The 21908-nt window shown below is 41.4% G+C and overlaps 1 protein-coding gene across 1 annotated transcript in view; it reads left to right on the forward strand.

The window, feature by feature from the left end:
• The window catches only part of LOC127001082 (inter-alpha-trypsin inhibitor heavy chain H6-like), a gene marked incomplete at its 5' end in the record, with an annotated part of 204296 nt that overhangs the window by 152538 nt on the left and 29850 nt on the right, over positions 1-21908 (forward strand). The window contains 4 exons of the mRNA XM_050865254.1: positions 9558-9720; positions 19082-19224; positions 20593-20709; positions 21581-21769. Of these exons, the coding sequence (XP_050721211.1) occupies positions 9558-9720; positions 19082-19224; positions 20593-20709; positions 21581-21769 (612 nt within the window). The remainder of the gene's footprint in view (positions 1-9557; positions 9721-19081; positions 19225-20592; positions 20710-21580; positions 21770-21908) is intronic.

Genomic DNA, 21908 nt, shown 5'->3' on the forward strand with positions numbered 1-21908 from the left:
GGATGAGTCTGATAGTGTTGGGGAGGGGAAGGGGGATGGAGGGGTTGCGTGTGGGGGGGGGGAAGGATTGTAGGGGGTTAGGTTAGGTTAGGTTAGGTTACGTTAAGCTAGGATTGTTTTATAAGGGATGAGTCTGATAGTGTAAGGGGAGGGGGAAGGGGGATGGAGGGGTTGCATGTGGGGGGAAAGGGTTGTAGGGGGTCAGGTTCTCCTCCTCCTTCTCTTTTTTCTTCTTTCCCTCTCTCTTTTTCCTTCCTTTCTTTCTTCTTTTTTCATCTTTTTCTTTCTTCCTCTTCTTTCTTACTTCTCTTTCTTCCTTCCTTGCTTCCTTCTTTTTTTTCATCTTTTTCTTTCTTTCTCTTTTTCTTCCTTCTCTTTCTTTTTTCCTTCCTTGCTTCCTTCTTTTTTTCATCTTTTTCTTTCTTTCTCTTCTTCTTTCTTCTCTTTCTCTGTTTTCTCCTTCCTTTCTTCCCTCTTTCTTTCATCTTTTTCTTTCTTCCTCTATTTTCTTCCTTCCCTTTCTCTCTTTTCCTCCTCCCCCTCCTCCTCCTCCTCGTATTTATTATTCCTTCGCCGCTTAATCTTCTCGCCCTGCCCAGAACACCGAGATGTCATTTTCAATTAATTAGCACGTCTTTGTCTCGAGAAGAAGATATTATGTATGTGTGTATGGGCGTGTGTGCGTGTATGTATGCGTGTGTGTGTGTGTGTGTGTGTGTGTGCGTGTGTGTGTATGTGTGTGTGTGTAGATTCAGTTCTTTATACATTTTCAATGAGTTCCTTTTTATTAAGTTGCGGAGAGTGTTTTGTGTATATGTGAAATTATTGTCGCGAGTTGTGGGTTTGGTTAAAGTTCCTCCAGTCATGTGCAGTGTTGCCAGCTCGGAGAAGGAAGAGACGGATGATGATGATGATGATGATGATGAGGAGGAGGAGGAGGAGGAGGAGGAGGAGGAGGAGGAGGAGCAAATGAAAAACGTGAATATTGAAATGAAGGACGGAGAAAGGAAAAGTATTGAGAGTAGGAGGAGGAAAGAGATGATAATGAAGAAGGAGAAGAAGGAAATAGAAATGGAGGAAGCTGAAAAGAAAGACGATTAAAGAAGGAAGGAGAAGAAAGGAGTAAGAAAAGGCAAAAGAACATAATGAAAAGAATTGGACGAAAGAAGACGAGAAGAGAGAGAGAGAGAGAGAGAGAGAGAGAGAGAGAGAGAGAGAGAGAGAGAGAGAGAGAGAACGGAGGATAAAAAGATGGAAAAAAAAACGAATAAGCAGAGAAAACGAAGTGATAAAAGAAGAAGATAATAAAGAAGAATTGAAGGAGGAGAAAGAAAAATGGGAAGAAAAGGAATAGAGGAGGATTAAAAAAGTAAAAAAAAAATAAAAAAAACAGAGGAATATATGATAAGAAGGAAATTTTAAGGAAGAAGAACAAAAATGAAAGAAAGAGAGAGAAATGAGAGAGAGGGATAGAGGAGGATAAAAAAAAAGGGAAAAAACATTAAAAAGCAGAGTAGGAGTTTATGATGAGAAGGAAACTTTGAAGGAAGAGGAAAATAATGAGAGAAAAAGAGATAGAGATTAGAGAGAAGGGGAGAGAGAATAAAAAAAAAAAAAAAACAGAGTATATGATAAGAAGGAAATTTTAAGGAAGAGAAACAAAAATGAGAGAAAGAGATAGAGATTAAAGAGAGGGAGAGAGAATAAAAAAAGTGAAAAAAAAAAACAGCGTAGGAGTTTTGGAAAATTTGAAGGAAGAGGAAAAAAATGAGAGAAAGGGATAGAGATGAGAGAGAGGGAGAGAGAGAATGAAAAAGATGAAAAAAAAAGAAGAAAAAAAAAACTGTACATCGTGTCACAATTTAATCCAATTCGAATAATGGAACTCTCTCCCTCTCCCTCTCCCTCTCCCTCTCCCTACCCTTGAAAAATATTAATACTCTCCAAGCCTTTTCTTTCTTACGTTCATTTCCAGCGTCACAATCATTAAAGAACGGCGCCATAATGAACGTAAATATATATACACCGTTATTACAAAGGCTTGCGTTATTTTCCTTTTGGTCTGGGTCTTACGTATATTTGCCATTGTTAATCTCTCTCTCTCTCTCTCTCTCTCTCTCTCTGGTTCTGGTGCTGGTCTCGGTCTGGGTCTGGGAGGCTCTAGTGTTGGCCTGGGTCTTGGGAGAGAGAGAGAGAGAGAGAGAGAGAGAGAGAGAGAGAGAGAGAGAGAGACCTTGTGCCCTTTCCCATTCTTTTCGGGTCGCTTGTAAATCTTCGTCTACTTCGGATGCTGTGGGCGTTGAAAGGGTACGAGGAGGAGGAGGAGGAGGAGGAGGAGGAGGAAAGGGATTGAAAAGGAGGAAATGGAAAAGTAGAAAATTGAAAAAGACTAACGGAAAAGGAGGTATAGAGAGTAGGAGGAGGAGGAAGAGGAAGAAGAGAAAGAGGAAAAGGAGGAAGAGGAGGAGGAAGAGGAAAAGGAGGAAGAGGAGGAGGAGAAAGAGGAAAAGGAGGAAGAGGAGGAAGAGGAAGAGGAGGAGGAGGAGGAGGAAAAGGATTCAAAAGGAGAAAACAGGAAAAGGAAAAAAATAAAAAAAAGAACAAAGGTAGATAAAAGAAGATGATGATAAAGAAGAATTGAAAGAAGAGGAAGAGAACGAGAAGAAGAAGAGGAAGAAGGAGAAGAAGGAGGAGGAGGAGGAGGAGGAGGAGGGGAAGTCTAAACTCAATACCCCGAAGCTAAGGAATAAAATAGTCCACCATTTTTCCAACCAATTCGTTTTCCATCACAGCTCCAGATATTTATAAGCACCGAAGCCCTTAAGGAAATATCATAGAATTCCTCCCTTTGAAAAACTCCCTCTATTTGTGGGCATATCATCCCCTTCAGGCCTTCAGTTCTGTTTAAGGGTCAGAGGATTGATTTTAGAATGGTCTCCCTTTTTGTGGTTTCTTATATCTTTATTTGATCTGTGTTTACTATTTCTAATTTTTTTTTTTCATTCTACTCTCCTCCTTTCTCTCTCTCTCTCTCTCTCTCTCTCTCTCTCTCCTCTCCCTCTTTCCTCTCTCCTTTTTTCTTTTCTTTTCTTTTTCCTTTTTTTCTTTTGTGGTTTCTTTTCTCTTTATTTGATCTGTGTTTTCTATTTCTTAATCTTTTTTTTTTCTATTCTATTTTCCTCCTTTCTCTCCCTCTCTCTCCTCATCCTTCTTCCGCTCTCTCCTTTTTTCTCCTTTCTCCTCTCTCTCTCTCTCTATCTCTCTCTCTCTCTCTCTCTCTCTCTCTCTCTCTCTCTCTCTCTCTCTCTCTCTCTCTCTCTCTCTCTCTCTCTCTCTCTCTCTCTCTCTTCGAAAACACGAGATTATACTTCGATTTCTCCTTTTCTCAGTAGCCCAAAAGTAGGTCTAATTTCCCGTTCTCTTCCTGTACGATGTGTGTTCTTCCTCTCTTTTTCAAAACTCGTATATTAAGATCATACTCCTGTCTCTCCTTGCCGCTTTAGTCGAAGAATTAGCCACAATGTCCAAGAACAGGTATAATATCGAGTCATCTTCCTGGGCGATGTGTGTTCTTTCTCTCTTCCAAAACCCGTATAATAAGATCGTAGTTGTCTCTTTGCGCTTGTTGTCATTCCTGTGTGATGTGTGTTCTCTATCTCTCTTCCAAAATCCGTATAATAAGATCGTAGTTGTCTCTTTGCGCTTGTTGTCATTCCTGTGTGATGTCTGTTCTCTATCTCTCTTCCAAAACCCGTATAATAAGATCGTTGTTGTCTCTCTACCCTTTTCATTCCCGTGTGATGTGTGTTTTACCTCTCTCAGTGATGCGGTTTGTCCTTATCTCTGTTTCCTTTGAAGTAAATCCAACGTTCTCTTGCTATGACGTAGGAGTCTTATGCGTGTAGTAGAGCGTACCATCTCCCTTTGTCCCGCTCCGGCCCGGTTTGCCCTGTGTAGGTAGTACGTCCTCCTCTCCCTCTCTCCCTCTCTCTCTCTCGCTGTGCTGCCATTGATCGCACAGAGAACAAGTCCCCTTAAACGTTTGCTCTCACTCACGCTTGTCCCTCGCTTGCCTGCCTGGCGGTGTTGGTGTGCGGCGAGGCCCAATGACCCAGCAACGAGAGGGAAGGGTTGGCAGTACTGCATTAGGGGCGGTCGAGGTAGCAGAGACGTGGTACTCAGGGTTGAATTTGCATTGTGCGTTGCGGCGTACTCGGAGATCTAAGTTACGTGGGGTCTTGTCATGGTTGAAGCTCACTCGTTAATCGTGACATTCACCTACATAAGAAGAGTCGTATCTCACTGGCTCTTTCTTATAATCAATTGCTGTTTCTTATTCATTTATTACCACAAAGCGTCTAAAAGCTTATACATTATAGCTATGTGGTGTAATTTTAGCGTACGAGACGGAGGAAGGAGAAAGAAGGAAGAGGAGGAGGAAGGCAGAGGAGACGAAGAATGTGAAAAAAGAGGAGAAAAAAAGGAAAGGAGAAGGAGAAGAAAGAGGAGGAGGAGAATTACAAGAAAAAGGAGGTGAAAGAGAGGAAAAAGGGAAGGAGAAGGAGAAGGAAGAGAACAAAGAAGTAAAAGAGAAACAGGAGGAGGAGGAGAAGGAGAAAAAAGAGTAGGAGGAGGAGAATTAAAAGAATAAGGAGGTGAAAGAGAGGAAGAAGGAGAAGGAGAAGATGAAAGAGAAGTAGAAGGAGAAGGAGAAAGAGAAGAATGAGAATGTCTGTCTATCTGTCTGGCTGTCTATATCTGTCTATCTATCTGGCTGTCGGTACGTTAGCTGTGATTACTCCAAACGTATTTACCCTCAGATAATCGCTTCCCGAAGTTGCCTGACGCGTGTTTGTGACCTTAATGAAATAGTGACGGAGCGAGCGAATTCATGGTGTGTTCAGCGTGCATTCAGTCCTTCAGTACTTTTTTCATAGATATGTTTACCGTGGCGGCGAATTCCATGTCCCTGAATAATGAATGTCGCTTGTATGTGTAGAGGAGAGAGTTGCCGTATTGGAACGTAAGGTAATTGCTGTTTGAGAGTATATACAAGTCCGCCTTTCATTTAGATATAGTTCCAGTGTTTGAAGGGATTTGTTTTTGATAGTTTGGTGTGTTGTTAGAGATGTGTGTAGAGGAGAGAGTTGCCGTATTGGAACGTAAGGTAATTGATGTTTGAGAGTATATACAAGTCCGCCTTTCATTTAGATATAGTTCCAGCGTTTGAAGGGATGTGTTTATGATAGTTTGTCGTGTTGAGAGAGATGTTTACGGTAAGAAAAGGATAAACAAAACCGAAAAAATATATAGGAATGGCCATAAAACTATCAAATGAGAGTAATAGTCGATGGAGAAAGAGGAGGAGGAGGAGAAGGAAAAGATGAAAGAGAAGTAGGAGAAGGAGAAGGATGGGAATGTCTGTCCATCTGTCTGGCTGTCTGTATATCTGTCTATCTATCTGGTGAAAGAGAAGGAGATAACCAGATAAAACACCCAAGAGAAATCGACTAATCCCATCTTCGGCCTTTGAAACGAGTTGGCGTGGGAGGCGGAAGAATCTAAGAATACGAAGGAGGAGGAAGAAGACAAGAAGGAAGAAGAGAAGGAGGAGGAGGAGGAGGAAGAGAAGGAGGTGAAAGAGAAGAAGATAACCAGATAAAACACTCGTTAGAACCCGATCAATCCCTTCTTCGGCCTTTGGGAATAGTTGACCGACATAAGAGGCGGGAGAGTCCAAGAATACGAAGGAGGAAGAGGAAGAAAAGGAGGAAGAGAAGGAGGTGAAAGAAGAGAAGATAACCAGATAAAACACTCTTCACAACCCGTTTAATCCCTTCTTCGGCCTTTGGGAATAGTTGACTGACATGAGAGGCGGTAGAGTCTAAGAATACGAAGGAGGAGGAAGAGGAAGAAAAGGAGGAAGAGAAGGAGGTGAAAGAAGAGAAGATAACCAGATAAAACACTCTTCACAACCCGTTTAATCCCTTCTTCGGCCTTTGGGAATACTTGGCGTGGAAGGCTGAAGCGTCTGAGAGCGGCTCCCAAACTTAAGCGAAGACAGGCCGAGTTCGTGCGCCCGGCAGATACACCTAAAGCCTTGCCTCGGTCGGACTTCGCTGGGCTCTCGGTCGGGCTTGGTTGGGCTTCAGATCTTGGGTCCTTCCGTCGTTAGCTGGAATTCAATAGTTTCCCCGAAGACGTGTATTGTCTGTTCCGAACCTCCCTAACCCCGAGCCATTGAATCCGACTCCCTTCCCTTCCAGCATGTCTTCCTTCCATTCGGCTCCCGCCCTGTTTCCTCTTCCTCTCTATCCTCTCTCATCTCCTTTCCTTTACTTTCATTCCCTCCTCCTCCTCTTCCACTCAATTTCCTCTCTGGCATATCCTCCCTCTCCTTTCCCCCTGTTTCCTAATTCTCCCTCCTTTCTCATCTCCTTTCCTTTACTTTCATTTCCTCCTTCTCTTCCTCCGTTTACTTTCTCTCCCTTTTCCTGTTATTCTTTGGCTTTCTGTACCTTCATTCCTTTTCCCCTTTTTTCTTTTCCTCTTTTTCATCTTCCTCTCTCGTCTCATCTCCTTTCCTTTACCTTCATTTCCTCCTCCTCTTTCTCCATTTAATTTTCCTCCCTTTTCCTGTTATTTTTTCGCTTTCTGTACCTTCATTTCTTTTCCCTAGTACCTTATTTTTCTTTTCCTTTCTTTCCTCTTTTTTCTCTTCCTTTCTACTTTTCTCTCTCCTCTCCTTTCCTTTACTTTCATTCTGTCCTTCAATCTCTATTTCCTTTTTCCTCTTCCTTTCTCCTCTCCTCTCCTCTTCTTTCCTTTACTTTCACTCCGTCCTTCAATCTATATTTCCTTTTTCCTCTTCCTTTCTCCTCTCTCCTCTCCTTTCCTTTACTTTCATTCCGTCCTTCTATCTCCATTTCCTCTCTTCTCTCCTTTCTTTTACCTCCCTTCTCTCTTTCTGCCTCCATTTCCTCTCTCTCCCTTGCCTCTCCTACTCTCCCTTCCTTTCTCCTTTATTTTTCCAAAGCTTTCTTCTCAAAACACGTAAATTTGACTTGCTTACAAACAAGAGACGGTTTCGCTTTACCGGACACAGTTATCCTTATTGAAACGACGGATTATTTTCTTCTAAACACACGTAACTCAACTTGCCCAAGAGAAGAGGTGACAAGGCTTTAACCAGGGATATGTTCATGATAGTTTGGCGTGCTAAGAGAGATGTTTACGGTAAGAAACAGGATAAACAAAACCGAAAAGTATATAGGAATGGCCATAAAACAATCAAATGAGAGTAGGTGAGAGAAAATACAGAGATATTAGATGTAAAGTTAAATGCAGTAGGTGGGAAGCAGGAGGTTGGACAGGTGTTTAGAGAGTTGGCAGGAGCAGAAGGTGTTGGTGTGACATCCCCGAGCGCTGGTCCGTGGCTATTGAATCATTGCGCGCCGTCCAGCCATTAAACACCATTAATTTGTGGCTGTTAGGTTCCGATTCCCTCTGGCGCTCACTTTGGTCTGGTACTGATAATGGTTTTGCTTCTTCGTGGATTAGTTTGTCTGGTTTAGCTGATCTGTGGAGACTGGAAGCAAGGGGTAGTTATAGACCAACAAATGTACATATATCCCTTGACTTTAAGAGAGAGACAGACAGAGAGAGAGATAGATTGAGTAGGAAACATATAAGAACATAAGAACATAGGAGTCTGCAAGAGGCCGGAGCAATGAATTGTTAGAGAGAAAGAGACAGACAGACAGACAGAGAATTAGTAACAAGGAAACATATTCGTAAACCATAAAAGAGACAGACAGACAGAGAAAGAGAGATATAGAAAGAAAGAAACATATATATTTGTTGATAGTAAAAGAGAGAGACAGATAGACAGAGAGACAGAATGATAAGAGTATTTACTTAGTCAGGAATAAAAAGAAAGAACAGCTTTATAGATTCGTGAAGAGTAAGGGACAGAGAGAGATAGAGACAGAGAAAGAGAACTAGAAGTGTGTATACTCATTGCTCAGGTTAAAAAAAAAATATACAAATCCGTGGACAGGCAAAGAGCGAGACAAACAGACAGATAGATAGATAGACAGACAGACAGACAGACAGAGAAACAGAATTAGAAACGTGTTTACTCGGTGTTCAGAATCAAGAAGGAAATATACAAATGAAAGTCAAAGAGAGAGACAGACAGACAGAGAAACAGAGACATACCGTGTTTGCTCACCCCTCGATAACAAATCCATGGACAGTCAAAGAGCAAGACAGACAGACAGATAGACAGACAGACAGACAGAGACACAGAGATATACCCGTGTTTGCTCACTCCTCGAGAACCACAAACCATGAAAACCACAAATGATGAGAAAAAGTTTAGCGCACGCGAGCTTGTGGTGATGATGGTGGTGGTGGTGATTGTGGTAGTGGGTGGTGGTGGTGGTGGTGGCGATTGTGGTAGTGGGTGGTGGTGGTGGCGGCGGCGGTGAAGACATCAAAGTGGATCGCCCGCTCGCCTTTTCTTTGCATTTTTACGGTGATTATCCGGGAAAGCTCGCCTCCTAACGCCCCCCCCAACACACACACACACACACACACACACACACGCTATTCCAGGCCGAGTATGAAAGGTTTGCCCGGCACTTGTATACTCGTTAGAGGGGTTGGATCTGCCTTTCAAGAACGGTAAAACTTAATTAATGTTAAAAACGTTTGGCCTCGTCCTTCTGTACACGTTTCGAGGTTGGATTTGCCTTTCTGGAGCGGTAAAACGAAGTGAATGTTAAAAATGGGTTGTCTGACTCTTGTATACACGTTTTGGAAGCTGGATTTGACTGTCCAGTGGTAAGGCTAAATTAATGTTAGGAATGATTTATCTCGTCCCTCTCTACACGTTTGGGGTTGGATTTGCCTTTCTAGAACGGTAAAAAAATAAATTAATGTTAAGAATGGTTGCCTTGGAGAACTCATCGAACTTCCTCACTAATCTTTCTTTTCCCCGTTCCAGGAGTTGCTTGAGCGTCGTCTTAGGGAATACTATAAACAACAACTCTCTAACCCTTCTTTCCCCTGTGTAGAAGTGGTTGGACTGTCGCCTTGGAGAACTCATCGAACTTCCTCACTAATCTTTCTTTTCCCCGTTCCAGGAGTTGCTTGAGCGTCGTCGTAGGGAATACTATTAACATTTCTCTAACCCTTCTTTCCCCTGTGTAGAAGCGGTTGGACTGTCGCCTTGGAGAACTCATCGAACTTCCTCACTAATCTTTCTTTTCCCCGTTCCAGGAGTTGCTTGAGCTTCGCCTTAGGGAATACTATAAACAACTCTCTAACCCTTCTTTCCCCTGTGTAGAAGCGGTTGGACTGTCGCCTTGGAGAACTCATCGAACTTCCTCACTAATCTTTCTCTCCCCCGTTCCAGGAGTTGCTTGAGCTTCGCCTTAGGGAATACTATAAACAACTCTCTAACCCTTCTTTCCCCTGTGTAGAAGTGGTTGGAATGTCCCCTTGGAGAACTCATCAAACTTCCTCGCTAATCTTTCTCTCCCTCGCTGCAGGAGTTGCTTGAGCGTCGCCTCGGGGAGTACTCGCACAAGATCAACGTCCACCCCGGCTACCCCGTGCGTGACCTGCTCGTCGACGTCACCATCCATGAGACGCGAGACATCAACGTGCTCACGGTCAAGAAGGTGCCGGGCGGGCCGCTCTTCAGGGACGCAGGTAGAGCACATTTAGACCCTTTTTAAGCCCTTCAAGGTGAGTAGGAATGCCAGATTGTACGCGGTGTTCCGATAAGCACGCAGGAAAGCTAGTTCAGGTGTCAAAGTTAATATGAAGATCGTGAAACATTCTTATTGTGTCTGTTCTTGATTTCTTAGATAACTTTCCTCGAATTCTTAGGGTATATATTTTTTCCATGCCTGATTCAAGTGTTAATTGGAAGAAGTAGTCTCATTAAATGGACGATATAGGTGAAGGTGAAGTTATAGGCATTCCTAAAGCTGCGCGTGGCCTCAGTGCTCATCTCCGTCACAATTGCCTCTGAAAAGTTCTAAAACATATCCCTCAAACAATTAAAATGATGTCTTTTGTGATGAAAAGTTCTAAAACATATGGTTTAAACAACTAAAATGATAAGTCATTTGTGCCTAAAGTATAGAGTAAAGGGAAAACTAACTATCTTTAACATACGCTATTTACAATTTAACACAAAATAAATAGTAATAATAAATAAATGATAAATAATAAAGAATAATGTAAATAAACTCGTCACTCGCCTCAAAATATGTCTCCGTAAATAGTTAAAATGGGTATTGCAACAGAACGCCACCACTTGCCTCCCGTTCCTTCTCTGCTCCTGCATTCGTAACCCAATTAATTAAGTTTTATCATCAAAGCTCATGGTGAAATTTCATTCTACTGCGCATCCTCTGTAATACATAATGTTATATCCAAAAGTTAACATATATAAAAGTTTCGCGTGGATGGGTACGTTCACAAACACATTTTATAGTATTTTTCCCCAAAGCTTGTATTCGAATTTCGCTTTTCTTTGCATTTTCTGTGATACATTTCTTTATATTTTCAAAACTAAATTCATATAAAGGTTTTCGTGGCCTTCAGCAGACGGGTACGTTCAGTCACGTTCAGTTTTATTCTCAAAGATCGTAATTGGATTTCGTTCTACTTCGCATTTTCTGTAACACATATATTAATACTCCCAAAGCTAAATTTATATAAAGATTTTTTCGTTCTTTTCTAGTTGGGTACGTTCAGTCACATTCAGTTTTATTATCAAAGTTCGTAATTGGATTTCGTTTTATTTCTCATCTTCTGTAACATTTATTAGTATTCCCAAAGCTAAATTTATATAAAGATTTTTTCGTTCTTTTCTAGTTGGGTACGTCCAGTCACATTCAAAGTTCGTTGTAGGATTTCGTTCCACTCCGCATCCTCTGTATTACAATTCCTAATATTCCCAACAGCAAACATTTCTTTATATTCCCAAAACTAAATTTATTCAATGGTTTTCGTGGCCTTCAGCAGCCGGGTTCGTTCGCAGTCACATTTAATTTCCATTTTTAAAGCTCCTAATGTCTGTTGACGGAGCCTGTTCATCCGGCGCCTAGACTTTGCTCTATGAGATGAAATTATTTATTTCAACCCTGGTTCAAAGACTGCTGAGAAAAGCGATGATAAGTAAACCGTGTTATAAACATTTCGGAGCTGTCTTGTGACTTCAACTCATCACATTTCCTTTATGTTTTATTTTATCGAGTTTAGATAAACATAACTGAGTTGCGCAATTACTGCTGAGTCCAACGGTACCAACTAAAGTGGTCTGTCGTGAACAAGAGACGAGCTATGTCGAAGAAAATACAAGTGTGTAGCGTCACGGCGGACATGTGAGTGAGGGAGGGAGGGGTGCAGCCAATCACAGGAGCCGTAACAAACGCTGCCTAGGCGCCGGATGAACAGGCTCCGTCAACAGACTATAGCTGGATTTCGTTCTTATCCGCATTCATTGTGCTGCATTTCGCATATTCCCAAAACTCAACAAACATTTCTTAATATCTCCAAAGCTAAATATATTCAAAGGTTTTCTAGGTATTCAGCAGCTGGGTACGTTCAGTCATATTTAGTTTCCATTCTTAAAAGCACATAGTTAGATTTCGTTTGACTTCGCATCCCTTTACACTATTCCTTAATATTCCCAAAACTCAACGAACGATTTTTAATATCTCCAGAGCGACTTCGCATCCCTTTACACTATTCCTTAATATTAACGATTTTAATATCTCCAGAGCTAAATTTAAGTTCTTTTATGCATCCTCCTTACAACTTTTCTGAATATTTCCAAAGCTAAATAAACATGTAGGAATTCTAAGGTTCAAAGCTGGTTGGTTATATTGCGTTCTTGTTCACATTCTCTGTAATACATTTTTTTAATATTTCCAAAGCTAAGCAAACGAGTAAAAATTCTAAGTCCTCGGCAGTTAGGTATACGTTCACAATCGCATTTAGTTTTCATTGGATTTTTCTTATATTTCATTCTGTGTACATTTTTTTTAAGCTTCATCTGTAATACTTTCCTTAATATATCCAAGACAAAACACATATATAGTCATTGTAACTCTTCTAAGTCTCTCTTTTGACCTCTCTTTTGGCCACTCATCTATACTTACTTTTATAGACGCAGTGATTAGCGAACTTTTTTCTCCCCCTCGATCTGCTTCCTTTCCTGTAAAACAAAATGTAGATGAATACGTGAACTCTGAAATATTGTGCTCCTTAAAACTTTCCTTATGGCTACCTACTTCTATTATTAAGGACCCATTTCCAGAACTACACACATATACTGTTATTACGAGCCTTCTGCAGGAGGGTCCGTGTACTCCGAAACAATAGTCTTCAAACTTTGCCTGTTACTGCGACCAAGTTTATTTTAATGGGTACAGTTTGGGGTCACTTTTCCCTGCTATGAACTCTGTGCCTTCCGCTGTCTGCCACTTAGGTTCGTTATATCAGATGCTTTCAGATCTCATAATAAATGTTTCTCCAGGCCACGAAGGAGATTAGTTGGGTTAGCATGAGTGTTTTTCGCGTTCATTGTGTAGAAGCCTTGTCTGACTATCACTAGGCTCATAACACTAACCAAGGCCTCTACGAAAGGCTTATCCAATGTGCGTGTGTGTGTGTGTGAGACCTGAAGGCTCGTAAAACTACCCAAGGCAATACCCACGACAACCTCTACGAAAGGCTTATCCAATGTGTGTAGGAGACCTGAAGGCTCGTAAAACTACCCAAGGCAATACCCACAACAACCTCTACGAAAGGCTTATCCAATGTGAGTGTGTGAGACCTGAAGGCTCGTAAAACTACCCAAGGCAATACCCACAACAACCTCTACGAAAGGCTTATCCAATGTGAGTGTGTGAGACCTGAAGGCTCGTGAAACTACCCAAGGAAATACCCAAAACAACCTCTACGAAAGGCTTATCCAATGTGAGTGTGTGAGACTTGAAGGCTCGTAAAACTACCCAAGGCAATACCCAAAACAACCTCTACGAAAGGCTTATCCAATGTGAGTGGTTGAGACCTGAAGGCTCGTAAAACTACCCAAGGCAATACCCAAAACAACCTCTACGAAAGGCTTATCCAATGTGAGTGTCTAGCTTTGGTGGTTGTTGTGGTGGTGGTGGTTTAGGTTAACTTAACATTATAACTCTACGGAAATGATATTGTTTTGTTTATATATATTTTTCTTTCTTTGTACACACGTCATGAAGAGGGCTAATTTAGAGGTTTTAAAAAGGTTATGAAAAATTGGCGAGGTTGAGGATTAGCCTTCGAACAGACATAAAGAAAAAGGAAAGAAGGAAGGAAGCTCGTAAAACTACCCAAGGAAATACCCACGACAACCTCTAGGAAAGGCTTATCCAATGTGAGTGTGTGAGACCTGAAATGATTGAGAATATGAGCTTATCTCTATGAATTGGTAACATAAATGATGACCCAATTAGTAGTTAGTTACGACCAGGCTCTGAAGCGTAACACGTACTTAGTAAAACATAAAAGAAGGCCTGATTTCGTTCCACATTGCATCATTTCCCAACAACTTGCAGTCATACGTTCAAAGCTACCCGAGGATAAAGCCATGTGTGTGTGTGTTGGGGGGGTCGTGTGTGTGTGTGTGTGTGTGTGTGTGTGTGTGTGTGTACTAGGTTCGCGTACTCCAAAAGAAGGTTATACTCAGAGTTTTAATGGGCGACGCGAATGTGAGTTTCCGCAAAAGGCGAGCTCAGTTATTGCTTCTTTAATTCCCTCATTGCCTCCCCCCAGGCCGAGACCAGGACGCCGGCTTGTTGGGGTCTCCGAGGTAATGCTCAAGGGGGGATTGTGTGAAGGAGAACGGCGGGAAAAGTGAGGATTTGTAGCGAAGGTGGTGGTGGTGGTGGTGATGATGGTGGTGGTGGTGGTGGTGGTGATGATGGTGGTGGTGGTTTAGGTTATCTTAGCAATGTAATCCACGTAAATGCAATTGTTTTTTTTTTTGTTTTTTTCATTATTTGTACGTGTGTCAAGGAGAGGATTGCATTAGAGGTTTTGAAAAGGTTATTAAGAATTGACGAGGTTGATAATTGCCCTTCAAATTTAAAGAAAGAAAGAAAGAAAGGAAGGAAGGAAGGATGGGAGAAAGAAGGAAAAGAGAGAGAGAAAGAATGGATGAATGAATGAATGATAGAAGATAGAAAGAATCAGAGAGAAAGAAAGAAGAAGAAAATCAACAACACGGCCTAATCAGTGAATTATACTATACCACGAAGACCTTATTACATATATGAGAGAGAGAAAAAGACCGAGGGAGAGACGAAACTGAGCGAGAGACTAGAAGAGACGAAACGAGACAGGAGACGAAAAGAAACGAGAAAGGAGACGAGACTGAGAGAGAGACGAGACCAGAGGAGAGACGAGACCGGAGCGTGGCGAATAGGCGGCGTCAAAGAGCCAGGAACGAGCTGAATAATCCCTCGCAGCTGAAAACGCGACGTCGGAATTCAATCCAATCACGAGTTTTCTTCCGCGTCGTGAACACTTGCTTAATGAAGAGCCTTTTGCCCCTGATACCGGATAGATAGGAAGCTGAGAGGATAGAAGAAGGAAAGGTCGGTATATTTACAGACACCTTCGCCTCTCAAATCAACTACGCATTTCCAGAGACCGAATATGAGATTAGTTGGGTTTTCATTAGTGGTTTTTCGCGTTCATGGTTTAGAAGCCTTGTCAAAGTATTACTAGGCTCATAAAACTACCCAAGGCAATACCCATAACCTCTGCGAAAGCCTTACCAAATGCCCACAACCTCTATGAAAACCTTACCAAATGCTCACAACCTCTACGAAAGCCTTACCAAATGCCCACAACCTCTATGAAAACCTTACCAAATGCCCACAACCTCTACGAAAGCCTTACCAAATGCCCACAACCTCAACGAAAGCCTTACCAAATACCCACAACCTCTATGAAAACCTTACCAAATGCCCACAGCCTCTACGAAAGCCTTACCAAATACCCGCAACCTCTACGAAAGCCTTACCAAATACCCGCAACCTCTACGAAAGCCTTACCAAATACCCGCAACCTCTACGAAAGCCTTACCAAATACCCGCAACCTCTACGAAAGCCTTACCAAATGCCCACAACCTCTACGAAAGCCTTACCAAATGCCCACAACCTCTACGAAAGCCTTGCCAAATGCCCACAATCTCTACGAAAGCCTTACCAAATGCCCACAATCTCTACGAAAGCCTTGCCAAATACCCACAACCTCTACGAAAGCCTTACCAAATACCCACAACCTCTACGAAAGCCTTACCAAATGCCCACAATCTCTACGAAAGCCTTACCAAATGCCCACAATCTCTACGAAAGCTTTGCCAAATGTCCACAACCTCTACGAAAGCCTTACCAAAGACTCACAACCTCTGCGAAAGCCTTATCAAATGTGAGTATTGGTGTAACATCGGGTTGTCATGAGTAGTTTTTCACGCTCATGCTACAGAGGGGTTTGTCAGACTTCCACCAGGGTCATAAAAAAATACCTATGGAAATGCCTGTAAATACTATATGAGAGCCTTGTTAAATGTGTGTATGTGTGTGTGTGTGTGTGTGTGTGTGTGTGTGTGTGTGTGTGTGTGTGTGTGTGTGTGTGTGTCGAAATGTTAAAGAATATGAGATTATGAAAGTGAATCCTGACTTGCCGAAAATGACATAGAGAGAGAAAGAGGATAAACTACAAAAGAAAAAAGAGACGGTCAAAAGATAAATTACAGAATGGAAAATAGAAAATGAGAGACAAAGGATAGGACAATGAAAATGGAAGAAGTAGAGTATATATGTTAATCCTGGCTTGAAAAGAAATGCGATGTGAAGTGAGAGAAAGATAAAATGTAGGAGAGAAAGCAAGCGTGAGAGAAGATAAATTACAGGAAAAGAAATAGGAAGGAAGGGACGAAAATTACGAGGAGGAAAAAGGGAAAAAAGTAAAGTATAAATGTGAATACTGGCTTGCCGAAAATGACATCGAGAGAGAGAAAGATAAAATACTTGATAAAAATAGGAAAATGAAAGACGAAAAATAGAAAAATTAGGAAAGAGAAGTAAAGTAAGAATCCTGGGATACCGAAAATTAGAGAGAAAAAGAGAGAAAGTAAAGTAAATGAGAAAAAAAGAGTGACTGTGAGAGAAGATAAAATGTAGAAGAAAAACTGGAAAATGTGAGACGAAAAATACGAGAATGAAATCAAGGGAGAGTGAATGTTTTTTTGAGAGTAGAATCAAAGGCTTTTCGTCTCATCAACTCTCCTCCTCTTGCTGGCCGTCCTTGCTAACTTTAGTCGTGTTTTTAATGATTTCTGCCTCTCTGAACTTTATAACTGCATGCCTCTACCTCTTCTGTAGCCCCGATTCACATGTTATTTTACTCTAACTCATTCCTAGGCGGTCCAATTTCCTAATGCGAGAGTTAACCAACGGGCCAAATTTGGCCAAATTTGTGGCTTTACCGGCCAAATTTGTGCCATGATATAAACCTCCAAAATAGATGATGCATAAACTGATCACAAATGTTTTGATATATCCTCGCTGCTACCGGGTTAATCGTTATCTCCATTCTTCCATCCCTTTCTACGGTCAACTTTAACTCTTCCCTATGTTGTCAAATTTCCTAATGCAAGAGTTAAGAGCTATATTTATTCTTTCATCCCTTTATGTGGTCAACTCTACCTCATCCCTATGCTGTCCAACTTCCTAATGCATGAGTTAACCATTGTCTCCATTCTTTCATCCCTTTCCATTGTCAACTCTAGCTCATCCCTATGCTGTCCAACTTCCTAATGCATGAGTTAACCCTTGTCTCCATTCTTTCATCCCTTTCCATATAGTCAACTCTAGCTCATCCCAATGCTATCCAATTTCCTAATGCAAGAATTAACTATTATCTTCATTCTTTCATCCCTTTCTCTGGTAAACACTCAAAATGGTCATCCTTTGTGTATATTCTTGAACGCTTAAAGAAGGAAGTATCAAGATAAATAGACGGACAGACAGATAGATAGATAGATATACAGATCCTCTCATCCTATCCATTCCTCAAGGCTCTCATCTCTCGTTATTGTGTCCTCCCTTCTCCTCTTGTAACGTTACCTGCTTCCTATTAGTCAGCTACCTGCGTGAACCCTTGCAATGTGAGGTCCTCCTTCATCCTATTAGTGAATGATCCGTCCCCTTGTGCTCCTCCTCTTCTACCTGGGCTACACACATCTACCTGGGCTTAATTAATGGAGTGCTCCCCGTCTACCTGTGTGATTTGTACCTGTGTAGATCGTGGTTGTTAGTAGTGTTTTGTGTTTGAACCGAGTTGGTTATTTTGTGGCGAGTTTTTGAGTGGTGGTCATTGTCGCCTTTGTGTTTTAGTTCCCCTTTAAATGCGCGGGTTTTCTCTTTTTCTCACGATTTTCTCTTTTCTCATTGTATTTTCTCCTTCTATCCCATCACTGTCTTTTCTTTCTTTGTAGTTTTCTTTCTTTCTGACTATTTTCTCCTTTCTGATTGTATTTTCTCCTTCTATCTTCTCATTTTCTCTTCTTTCCTTGTACTTTCTCCTATGATCTTTCTCTCATTTCTCTTCATCTTCTAAATTTTGCGTTTGAACTGAGTTGGTTATTTTGTGGCGAGTTTTTGAGTGGTGGTCATTGTCGCCTTTGTGTTTTAGTTCCCCTTTAAATGCTCGTTTTCTCTCTTTCTCACGATTTTCTCTTTTCTCATTGTATTTTCTCCTTCCATCCCTTCGTTGTCTCTTCTTTCTTTGTAGTTTTCTTTCTTTCTGACTATTTTCTCTTTTCTCATTGTATTTTCTCCTTCTATCTTCTCATTTTCTCTTCTTTCTTTGTACTTTCTCCTATGATCTTTCTCTCATTTCTCTTCATCTTCTAAGTTTTGCGTTTGAACTGAGTTGGTTATTTTGTGGCGAGTTTTTGATTGGTGTTCATTGTCGCCTTTGTGTTTTAGTTCCCCTTTAAATGCGCGGGTTTTCTCTCTTTCTCACGATTTTCTCTTTTTTCTCATGTATTTTCTCTTTCTATCTTCTCATTTTCTCTTCTTTCTTTGTATTTTCTCCTATCTTTCTCTCATTTCTCTTCATCTTCTACGTTTCCTTTAATTCACCGTATCATTTAACTGTTATATAGTTCTTTAATTAAATTTTCTCTCTCTTTGTAACCCCGAAGTTTGCATGTTATATTCTTTCCTGTTCTCTCTTATTATATCTTCTAAGAGTGTATATAATTATCCAGTTTTCCTATATCGTATTGTGACCTCTATAATAAGTGTGTATTTTGTTCCTTTTTTCTCATTTATTCTCCTTATTATTCTCTCAATGGTGTGTTTTTTCTCTGTCTCTGTTATCTGTTAATTCCTTCTCTTCTTGTATCTTCGAAGTGTTTTTTAGTCCTTTTTTTTATCTTATTGTCTCATAACCTAACCTAACCAAACCTAACCTTACCTGTTCTCCTTTTCTGTTCCTGAAGCTTCTAAGTCTGTTAATCTGTTCCTTCTCTTCTTGTATCTTCAAAGTGTTTTTAGTCCTTTCATTTATCTCATTGTCTCTTAACCTAACCTTAATAACCTAACCTAACCTTACCTAATCTTACCTAACCTTACCTAACCTTATTACCTAACCTAACCTAACCTTACCTAACCTAACCTAACCTTACCTAACCTTACCTAACCTTACCTAACCTAACCTTACCTAACCTTACCTAACCTAACCTAACCTAACCCAACCTAACCCAATCCAACCTAACCCAACCTAACCCAACCTAACCTAACCTAACCTAACCTATAGACTCTCCTTATTTCCCTCACTGTGCCCTCTAAATGCATATTCTTTCCCTCTATCTCCCGTGTCTCTTAACCTAACCTAACCTTATCTAACCCAACCTAACCTAACCTATAGACTCTCCTTATTTCCCTCACTGTGCCCTCTAAACGCATATTCTTTCCCTCTCTCTCCCGTGCACAGTCGAGGAGTGGCGGGAGGGGCTGAAGACCGCTCGCCTCCGCTTCTACCCCAACCCCGAGAGGATGCCGGTGGACGGGGTTCTGCACGGCCAGCTGGTGGTCAACTATGACGTCACGCGCGCCCTGGATGCTGGGGACGTGCAGGTGTGTGTGTGTGTGTGTGTGTGTGTGTGTGTGTCATTCATTCACTCATTCATTCATCCATTTATTCATTCACTCGATCATTCATTCATTCATTCATCTATTTACGTGTGTGTGTGTGTGTGTGTGTGTGTGTGTGTTTCATTCACTCATTCATTCATTCATACATTTACGTGTGTGTGTGTGTGTGTGTGTGTGTGTGTGTGTGTGTGACTCGACTGCTTTCTTTAATTCTCGTCTTCGGTTAGTGTTAAATCTATTATGTTAGGGTGAATTAAGTGTGTTAATTGTGTTTGATTTGTTTGTGATGTAGTGAGTGTTTTTTTCTGTTTTAAATTCCTTCGTTTTCATCCTCCTTTTTATAATCCTTTTTCTCTTCCTTCTGTCCCATCTCCTCCTCCTCTTTTTCATTATTTTCCTTTTGTTTCTTCTTTCTCTCCTTATTCCTCCTTGTCTTCCTCATTCATCTTTTCTTCATCCTTGTTCCTATGTTTCTTCTTTCCCTCCTCCTCCTTATTCCTCCTTGTCTTCCTCATTCATCTCCTTTTCTTCATCCTTGTTCTTGTGTTTCTTCTTCCTCTCCTTATTCCTCCTTGTCTTCCTCATTCATCTCCTTTTCTTCATCCTTGTTCCTATGTTTCTTCTTTCCCTCCTCTCCTTATTCCTCCTTGTCTTCCTCATTCATCTTCTCTTCATCCTTGTTCCTATGTTTCTTCTTTCCCTCCTCTCCTTATTCCTCCTTGTCTTCCTCATTCATCTCCTTTTCTTCATCTTTGTTCTTGTGTTTCTTCTTTCCCTCCTCTCCTTATTCCTCCTTGTCTTCCTCATTCATCTCCTTTTCTTCATCTTTGTTCCTATGTTTCTTCTTTCCCTCCTCTCCTTATTCCTCCTTGTCTTCCTCATTCATCTCCTTTTCTTCATCTTTGTTCATATGTTTCTTCTCTCCCTCCTCTCCTTATTCCTCCTTGTCTTCCTCATTCATCTCCTTTTCTTCATCCTTGTTCTTGTGTTTCTTCTTTCCCTCCTCTCCTTATTCCTCCTTGTCTTCCTCATTCATCTTTTCTTCATCCTTGTTCCTATGTTTCTTCTTTCCCTCCCTCTCCTTATTCCTCCTTGTCTTCCTCATTCATCTTCTCTTCATCCTTGTTCTTGTGTTTCTTCTTTCTCTCCTCTCCTTATTCCTCCTTGTCTTCCTCATTCATCTCCTATTCTTCATCTTTGTTCGAATGTTTCTTCTTTCCCTCCCTCTCCTTATTCCTCCTTGTCTTCCTCATTCATCTCCTCCTCTTCCTTATTCATGTCCCTACCTTTCTTCTCTCCTTATTCCTTCCCATCATCCTTCTCCTTAAACACCTCAACCAACACTTCCAGGTCGAGGATGGCTACTTCGTGCACTTCTTCGCGCCCAGTGACCTGCAATATACCCCAAAGCACATCACCTTCCTCATCGATGTGTCTGGCTCCATGGCGGGCACAAAACTCAAGCAGGTGGGGCAGTGGTACTCATTATATACTGGTGGTCTTGACTCGACAGGTGCAGAACACGCTGGCTAAGTGCCTGGCTGGATGAATGGATGTTTGGCTGACTGGCTGACTGGCTGAGTAAATGGTTGGCTGGCTGTTTGGCTGAGTAAATGGTTGGCTGACTGGCTGGCTGGCACTTTTAATTTTTTTTGTATGTCATTTCTAGTGTGTTGTGAGGGAGGAGAAAAAAGCCTTCACTGAATTGCTGTAGCGTTGTTTTTTACGAAAGACAAAATAGGATAAACTAATTACCTCTCGACCTCTCTTTTTCGTGATGTATTTTTCATGCAGGGAAAGGCAATCCTCGCTCTTCTTTATATGTGTAGAGTTTTTAGTATTACCTGCATCTAAAATTAGTTTGAAATAAAAAAGTGAAGATTCTTGTAATAAAAAGATACACTCTGGTATAATGAAGCCCTTTGAATCAGTGAATATGGAATGTCAAGATGAGTACTTGACTTGTTACCATCCCTGTTAGCTTACAAAGGATTCTGTTTCTATTTCTCTGTGCATAGTAATTCTGTACAAGTATTTATATGTCACCACCTCTGATAATCCAACTCCTTTTTCTTCTTCCAATTCCTCATACTCTGTCGCACTGTTCAGAAGAGTGGCCAAGAGAAAGGTCAATTTGAGGAGAAGAGGCATCTTGATACTCTCTGTACATATTAATATTATAGAACTATTTAACATATCACCATCTCTGTTAGTTTATTGAGGATGCTGCTACTCATTTTTCTATGCATACTAATTCTCCACAACTATTTAACATGTCACTGCCTTTGATAATCCAACTCCTTCTTTCAACTCCTCTTACCGTGCCCCAATGTTCCAGGTTAAGGAAGCGCTTCGCCACATCCTGACCGAGCTGAACCAGGGCGACACATTCAACATCATCCGGTTCTCCAGCGTGTCGCACAAGCTGGGCACCATGCGCTACACGGGCACGGCAGTCAGGAAGGCCAGGAAGTACATCAACAGCCTGGAGGTGGAGGGAGGAACAAACATTGACGGTGGCCTTAAGGTCTGTCCGGAAAAGCCTTCTCTTGTTCCTTGTTCATGAGTCATTGAAGATTGTGCTGTCGTTGGGTCTTATATGTGTGTGTGTGTGTGTGGAGGGTGGGTTGTGGTATGAGTCTGTACTGTCATGTGTCGGGGGAACG

This window comes from Eriocheir sinensis, chromosome 20 (assembly GCF_024679095.1).
Source record: "Eriocheir sinensis breed Jianghai 21 chromosome 20, ASM2467909v1, whole genome shotgun sequence".
Taxonomy (NCBI): domain Eukaryota; kingdom Metazoa; phylum Arthropoda; class Malacostraca; order Decapoda; family Varunidae; genus Eriocheir; species Eriocheir sinensis.